We start from the raw sequence: 8,305 nt of genomic DNA on the forward strand, positions 1-8,305 counted from the left end.
CAAAATAATTTTCTAACACAGTGACCCTACTTCTCATACTTGTGTTTCTTTTTCAACCTACTCCCATCTGGTTTCTGTCCCATTATTTCTTCTAAACCAGATCCTGCTAAGGTCACCAGCGGTGTCTGTTTTCAGGTCCCCTGGGACAGTTCAGTCCACACCTGCCCTGCAAGCACCACTTTGCCTTTTTTTGTGTAGGTAAGGAAGATTGTCCCTGAGCTACCATCTGTTCCAATCTTCCTGTAATTTTTGTATGTGGCACACTGCCACAGCACGGCTTGATGAGCGGTGAGTATGTCCATGCCGAGGATCCGGGTCCGGGAACCTCAGGCCTCGAAGCGGAGCATGCGAACTTAACCACTCTGCCACGGGGCCAACACCACCACTCTGTCTTCTAAACACACTTCTTCCCTTCAGTAGTCTCTCCCCTATTTGTCCCCATATGTTCTTCTAAGTGAACTGGCCACTCAGCCTCAGTGCCCATTGCAGACTCTCCTCTGCCCCACCTTTAAATGTTGAGGGTCTGCAGGGCTAGGTTTAGGTCCTCTCCTCCTCATCCGCTCTATAAGTGACCACACCTATCCTCGTGTCCTCCTGTCCAAATGTGCAGTGAGGTATCCTGAATTAATACGTGCACCCACGGCATTGATTGTTCATTCTAGACCCATATGCCCAGCAGCCAACAAGACTTCTGCAATTACATATCTCCCAGACACTCTAGAAAGGATATCTTTTTCCCCTCAAAATTATTTGTATCTAAAGCTTCGGATGTAAGAATATTTTCCTTTACTTCTTTTTGTATTTTTTAATAAATTGAGATTTTAAAAATCCTGATAATCTTCTTATGTCTCTTTCATTGTAAGACTGAAAATTTCAATACACAAACTACTGTGTTGTATTTATTCACCTGTGTTTCTTGAAGGCAATTCCACAATCTCCCACTTTGATACTCTATTCTAACAGATGACGTGAACTGCATGAATGAATGAGTAGATAAATATTACCATCCATTCTTTGATTTGGTTTAGAAAACCAGGGTTTGGATTTGGATTTTAAGGATAAACAGATTCAAGAAGTTTTGTTTGATAAGAATTTAATAAATGAAACAAAATGCAAATGTAATAAAATGGAAAGGTCAACATGTTTTCTAAATTTTAATGCAATATAAAAGCATATATATTTTATATGAAACTAGAAATATAAAGATGATAAGATATAAGAATAAATAAATATAAATTAATAAACAATAAATAAAAACATCAGGGCAGTCATCTCTTAGGCACCGATGCCACAGGACCTGAATATTTTTAACATATTCTTGCTAAATACTACTGAGAAATACTTGCTGAGTTAAATTCAATAAAGTCTGTGACTAAAAGAGAAATAGGAGCCTTTTGAAATGACCAAAGACATGTGCAAAGGCGACATGGCACAGTAGTCCAGGAGAATCATTTCAAGCTGACCCCATTCTTAATCTTTCTTGCATGTTTGTCAGTGAAGAGAAAGATCTCATGATTTCCATTCTGACAATCTCCCAGGCACAGTCACTGTATTTCTTCTCTTTCAGGTAGAGATGGAGTCCCCGGAAGTATCTCTTCACGGCCAGTGTAGGGCCCCCAGTTCCCAGGGCAGATTCTTCCTCTCCCGTCTCCTGCACCAAACAGGTGTCCAGGTCTTCCAGCTGCTGATGGAGTCCAGTGAAGAGATTGTCCAGGAGGGTCATGTTCCAGGCAGCAGAGGAGCGCTCTGTGTGGAAGAGGTGGAAGATCTGCTGGAGCATCTCGTGGAGGACAGAGATGTCTTGGGCCTTCTGGAAATGGCTGCCATCTACCATCTTCTGGGGGAACCTGAAGTCTTTTCTGTCCTTCAGACAGAGGAAAGGGGAGATTCTCCTCATTTGGCCCAGAAGCACAAAGTTTTTCCTGCTAACCAGGATGTGGTTCTGAGGCAGGTCACAGCCCAGAGATCCACCAGGGCCATAGCTGAACACCACCAGGGCCATCAGTAGAGAGAGCAGGAGGGCCATAGGGACAACAAGGGTGCTCCTGGCTTGTCTGAGCAGAGTCTCTATGAACCTTGGACCCGAGGTTCTCTGATGACATTCTTTCTAAGCTTGGCCAATAAATAGGGAACACAATAATTTTCATTTTCTAAATATTTCTCTACACTTTTACTTCCTTTTTTGTTTTCATTTATGTATTCTCCATGTGGTCTAAGAAGATGTCATCAATCCAAACTCTTAATTTTGCGATAGAAGTTAAATTTTCCCAGTAAACTTCAGATGGGCCAATCCAAATGGATACTTATCAACCAAATGAGAAAAGACTGCCCTAAAGTCAGAAGTGATGTAGGTATGTCAATACTCACACACACACACACACACACACACACACACACACACACACACACACACACAGACTCTTATTCATATATAAATATTATCTTCTCTGTCTAGGACACATTTTCAGCCCTGCTCTTAGGCTCCATTTTTGCCTCCTTACTTTACAGAGGAGGGCGGGCTCCCTCAGCCCTAATGGTCTCTATATTTGTTGAGGGATTTACCAGTCCACCTTTGGCAATTAAGCTCTTTAGAACCAATGAGTGGGGTTTATTTACTGTTTGATTCACTGCAGAGGCTGATGGTTATGATTGAATGAGCTTCTCTGATATTCCCTTGCCTTCTAGAACTCATTCATGCAGGTCCATGTGGTTATGCTTTTGTGGTTCATCATTTTTCACTTATAATTTTTGTACCTTCTTTTCACTCAGTGGCTCAGTGGGCAAGATTTGTCTTGCTTCTCCTGTACGACATTCTAATTCATGATGAAGTGAGAACAATAAAGGAAGTAAAAGAAAGGCAAAGACGCTGGAATTCCTATCATTTTCAAGACTTCAGATTTTTTGTTTCTCATTTCTACTTTCCTAGAAAGTAAAATCTGACAGTTGTCTTGTGGGAAAAAAGAAAACAAATGTAAGTCTGAGTGTCGTGAAAGTGAATAAAGGGAAGTGATATTCCGCTGATGAAATGACATATTCTAAGTTAGCAAAATTCAGTACAGCCAAATTGGGGACCAGGGTATGGCAGAGGGGAGGAATGAAGGCCAATTTTGAATAACACAAAGTCAGGACAATGGCTGCTTCTGCCAGACACTCAAAGACGAACTCCTGGGTCAATGGCCTGCCTACAGGTTTGCAAGACCAGCCATCTGTTTTTCTTTCATTTAATCCACATGTGATCAGCTCTGAGGAGAGAAGGAAGAAGTCACACCAACCAGCTCAGAGAGACTGGCCACCAGAACCCCGGTTACTACAACACTCACCCTCTCTGGCAGGATAGTGGGTACCAGTCCTTGCCTGAGGGCTCTACCACCTGGTAAATCCTCTAGGCAATGAAAAGATTGCCTTGAGAAACTAAAAGAAATGGAATTAGTATTAAATTAAACTAATTAGAATTGAAAGAAAGGAATTAGATGATTCCAAAAGATTCTGATCTTAATCTGGATAATAGTAAGGGTGATTAAAAAATAACTGAATTTTTTGCATGCTTATTATGGACTAGCCACTATTCTAAGTTCTTTAAAATATGAATTCAATCCTCACAATAAAAGAGGATTTGGATTACACTCACTGATATAGCTGGCTAGAAATATAAATGTGGAGAGTTGAACTCTTCCAAATGTACCCAAGATCCAAGGGCAAACCATAGGGAGTGTCGATATAATGGCTTGTCTGGAAGAGCCCATTAAAGGAAGTGATGGCTAGAAATGGATGTGGGCTTTATGAACCAATGAGAGGCCACGGCATGAAATCATAGAGACAAGACAGTGAGATGACAAAGAATCCTGAGTTCCACTTCAGATGCCAAAGGATTCTTGTCTAATGTTTTGTAGGCAACACAGGGTGTGGTATGAGTCCACTGAACTGACTTGGTTTCCGAAAAAACAGACCAAATCTCTATTAATAGTTAGAAGGGAATAGATTTTTCTGCCAATTGAATAAAGAGTCTAAGTTTTTATGAGTGATTTCTTCAATGAAATATAGTAAAATAACTTTACTAACCCCTTAACGGCAGACACTTGGAAGCCTGTTGATTTTTAACTCTTGAGTTTTCTCATGACTTTAAGAATAAACAAAAAGCACCTGACAATTTCTTTGACTTGCCTCCTTCAGGACCTCACGGATTCCATGGAGCCCTCTTCAGGCAGCCCGCTCTTCTCACTCCCAAGGACAACTCCGTCTCTCACCTCCAGGCCAGATGCACTTCCTGCTGTCTACTGATAGAGTCCAGCGAAGAGTCTCTTCTCCTCTCTGTCTTTGCAACCAATGGTTGCGATGTGAGTGCTGAAGAGACTTCAGTATGACCAAGATAGACGAGTATTATGCACTTCCCAGACAGAAGCAGGGAATGCTTTTAAAGGGCTACTTACCAAGGAGAGTCTGCCTTGAGCTCCAGACTCAGCCACACTGTTTAGTATAGTTGTCTGTCTTTATTTTTCTAGCCTCATCCTATTAAAGATTCATAAAATAAAACTGTAAGATTAAAGTAAACATATTATTAAAATCAGCATTAATTGTAAAATGATATTTTTAGCAGTAATATAAGAATGTTCTTTGGTTATTTTTTGACCCGAACCTCAGGAAGGTTTCCAAACTCTAAGTGTACCTTCTCACTGCAGTGTGCACCAACTGGAAAGAAAAGAAAGAAGATTGATCCACCAATGTCCTCTTTCCAATTCCCTAAATTAAATAAATGAATTTTCACAAAGGTCTTTGTTGCTTTTAGAAACTGTAATCTTCCACTGTGCACATTAATAACACATGTTCTGCTGGGGAGACTCTACCTGCTTGTGGCTAAATGGACTCAAATCCCTGCGTGTGTCCCTCCTATTCAAGCACTGTTTTCTTTTGTTTGTTTTTAAAGGAGGCAGCACCGCAACCCTAAGTTAGGAGATTCCTTGGATTGCATTGGCCCCAGGAATAATTTTCCCTCCACTGTGATGACTTGCTGGGACCAATGGAGGGAAGAGAAGTTTGCAGCTGACACCAGAGTAAACCCTCCTCCCTTCCAGTACTCTGCAGGCTGCTGTGCTGTCAGTGTCACCTTGCTGGGGACACTGCTATTGGCCATGCCTCTGTGACAGAACAATGTGCTCTCAGCATCCACTTCAGTCTTCTCATCCTCAGAATCAGAACGTTCTGGAGAAACACTTGACTAAGTGTTCCCCACTGTATCCTTCCATCTCCTGTGGACCTGCTGAACAGCGAAAGCTTTCATCTCTGTGCTCCTTCCGAGTTCTCAGGTTGATGCTGACTGTCAGCTCCACGTTTCCTGTGTTTTGGATTTTTGAGCCAATGGGGGTCCTGAGCCTGGTGCTGCCTCCTCCTAGTGGAGGCGCCTAAATAGAGACACAGACGAGCTCCTGGAGTCCTTACTGGCTCATCGGGTGTAGACATGCCGGCAGCGCTCCCTCTGGTCTTTACTGTGTTCCTGTGGGAGGCTGGACAGTCTTGTCCTGCAGCGCGCAGCTCTGGGCAGGCAGAGAGGGGGATGGCGGGGCCCGGTTCACACTCACTCCCTGTGCTTACAGGACCCAGCGGTCCCCAGCTGGCGCTGCACTGTGACATCTTGTCACTGCGCCAAGGGATCCAGGGCGGGGACCATGGATGCCTGTGCCCCTTCTCCAGTCGCGCTGCCCAGGCACCTGCCTGTGCTGGGCAGGCGGGTGATTATAGCCCGTCCATGCCAGCTCCGCGAACACCACCGCTACATCCCTCCTTCCCCTCGTTCTCCAATATTTTGGAATAAGTAACAAATGAATTACTTCTGGATATGAACAGGCTTTGGCTACAGAGATTTTTCAGGATAAGGTGGGAATAGGGAGCCCAATCATACAGTTTTTGCCCATGGAATATAAAAGACATGAAGGACACTTACATGCATATTACTAAGTGAGAGAAGCCAATCTGAAAAGGCTGCCTGCTGTGTGATTCCAACTGTATGATGGTCTGGATATGGCAGATCTATGGTGGCAGCAAAAAATCAGTGGTTTCCAGGGGGTGGGTGACGAATAGGTGGACCACAGCGGGTTTTAGGGTAGAGATACTGTAATGGTGGATGTATCACTATACATTCCTCCAAACCCGTAGAAGATACAGCACCAAGAGTGAACCTAAACATAAACTGTGGACTCTGGGTGGTGATGATGTGTGAATGTTGGCTCAACATTTGTAACAACAGTTGCATTTGATGGGAGATGGTGATAATGGGCAGACTATGCATATGCCGGGGCAGGGAGTGTGTGGGGAATCTCCTTCTGCTTTCTGCTTTCACTTTTGCTGTGAACCTAAAACTCCTCTAAAAAACAAAGGCTATTTAAAAAAAATATACAGAAGCTCAGGAAATGACCTGCTTCCAGTATGAGGTTTGATTCTTTCATAGAAAGAGCCTTTTTTAATTCTGGAGAAAATGCTCCGAGAGGATAGAATTCTGCGTAGAACAGAAGCCAGGTCTCCGGACTTGGTCTCTGTCTTTATCCCTTTTGTCCAGCAGTGGGCACTCTTCCTTTATAAATATTTTAATATTCCACACAGCAAAATGGATCCAACTTTCTGTTTCCTTTGTGTTACAGCTACTGTTACATCATTGCAACAGGGATATCCTCTCATTTCCAAAAGTATACACAAGGAGAAAAGAAAAGAAGAAAAATGCCTCTCAATTGAGAGTTTCAGAAAAACCTAGAACTTTCACTCAACTTTTCTTCAATTTGTGACTTTGTACTCCTAAGGGGAAATTGACAGCCAGAAACCATAATGGAAAAGAGAGCAGCTGTGTGAATAGGCAGAACAGCCTAATGAGGAGAGCACGCCGGAGGTTTGTACACTGGAAGGAAGGGAATGATGGTGATACGGGAGTGAAAGAATGGGATCCAGGAAAGCAGAGAGGAAGGGGGAAGTGTGCCAGATACCAGGATCAGCAAATGAGTACTATATAAACGTATGTAATACTGTATCTCTTTATAGCTGTATAGTATATATTATGGCATGTATGTGTATTTTATGGTATATATGTACATATTTATATATATATTATATTATTGTGTATATAATTAAATACAATTAATGAGCCACTTTTTCCCAGTTCTGTTTTATAGATGGTCAGCGTTTTGCGACCAGTTACAGAGAGAGGTAGGAGAGTTCACTATTCTCATATAGCTCTACATGAAAAAAGAAGAAATCAGCCACCGTCTGTTAAGCCCTCACTCAGTGGAAGATACTCTGCTAAGTGCTTTGAAATGTTCTAGTTTGTTTAATACTCACAACAACTCTAGGAATATTTCCACCTTTATATTTGAGAAAACTGAAGGTCAGGGAAGTTGAGTGAATTCCCCAGGATCACACATATGTCCTGGCAAAATCTAGGTTCAATGCAGAATCTCATATCACATGTGGTAAATAACTACTTAAGTTTCATCCTGTGAAACCTCAAATTCTCTGTTTTCTTCTTCACTGCTTTCTGGAGATCCTTCCTCCTGGTTTTCTCCTAACTGCGCTGGCTACTCCGTCTCTGTCCACTTTGCAGGCTCTCCTCTTTCTCAGCCTTAAAAGTTGAAAGTTTTTATAAGCCTTATATCATCTTCTCGTTCTACACTCTAGTCATAAGTAACGACATCCATTAGCATTCCCTGCTTTCCAAATATGAAGCAAAAAATTGCAAATTCATATCTCCAGGATGTTCATTGTTGGAGAGTCTACATTCACAGATGCATCTCCCAATGGGACGCCTGTCTTGAGATGTTTCTTGAGGACTTTATAGAGAAGGGTCTCATCCCAGGCAGCAGACGAGCCCTCTGTGCTGAAGAGGTGGAAGATCTGCTGGATCATCTCATGGACCACAGAGATGGCTTGAGCCTTCTGGAACTGGCTGCCATCAAACACCTCCTGGGGGAATCCAAAGTCATTTCTGTCCTTCAGGCAGGAGAAGGGGAGCCTTCTCCTCATTTGTTCCAGGAGCATCAAGACCCTCGTGTTGCCCAGGCTGTGGGTGTGAGGCAGCTCACATCCCAGAGAGCAGATGGAGTGGCAGCTGAGCACCACCAGGGACATCAGGAAGGAAAAGGGCCGTTGGGGATCTTGCAGATGCTGCTGGCCTGGCTGAGGGAGGTGACCTGTGACCCTTGTTCTCTGGATTCTCTGAAGACCTTCTTGTGCATGTGTCTTAAGCAGGGCACATGCGAGTTTCCATTTTCTGAATGTTTCCCTTACTTTCTACGTCTGTTTTTGCTTTCCTTTATGCACTTTCTACATG

The 8,305-nt window shown here is 43.0% G+C and overlaps 1 protein-coding gene across 1 annotated transcript; it reads right to left on the reverse strand.

The window, feature by feature from the left end:
- Positions 1-1,453: 1,453 nt before the first annotated feature.
- On the reverse strand, positions 1,454-8,103 carry LOC131420248 (interferon alpha-1-like). Its single transcript, XM_058566128.1, has 2 exons — positions 7,823-8,103; positions 1,454-1,721 (listed from the first exon to the last, which is right to left on the reverse strand). Exons 1-2 carry the CDS (start codon positions 8,101-8,103, stop codon positions 1,454-1,456), a joined length of 549 nt encoding a protein of 182 aa, XP_058422111.1.
- Positions 8,104-8,305: the final 202 nt, after the last annotated feature.

The sequence above is a fragment of the Diceros bicornis genome, chromosome 22, assembly GCF_020826845.1.
Source record: "Diceros bicornis minor isolate mBicDic1 chromosome 22, mDicBic1.mat.cur, whole genome shotgun sequence".
Taxonomy (NCBI): domain Eukaryota; kingdom Metazoa; phylum Chordata; class Mammalia; order Perissodactyla; family Rhinocerotidae; genus Diceros; species Diceros bicornis.

Bases quoted from the DNA above. Each gene is read 5' to 3' on its own strand.
- LOC131420248 (XM_058566128.1), bottom strand. From the start codon at position 8,103: ATGTCCCTGGTGGTGCTCAGCTGCCACTCCATCTGCTCTCTGGGATGT. The intron at 1,722-7,822 runs GACCCTTCTCTA...TGCCTGGAACAT, and splicing joins TCGTCTGCTGCCTGGGATGA to GACCCTCCTGGACAATCTCT.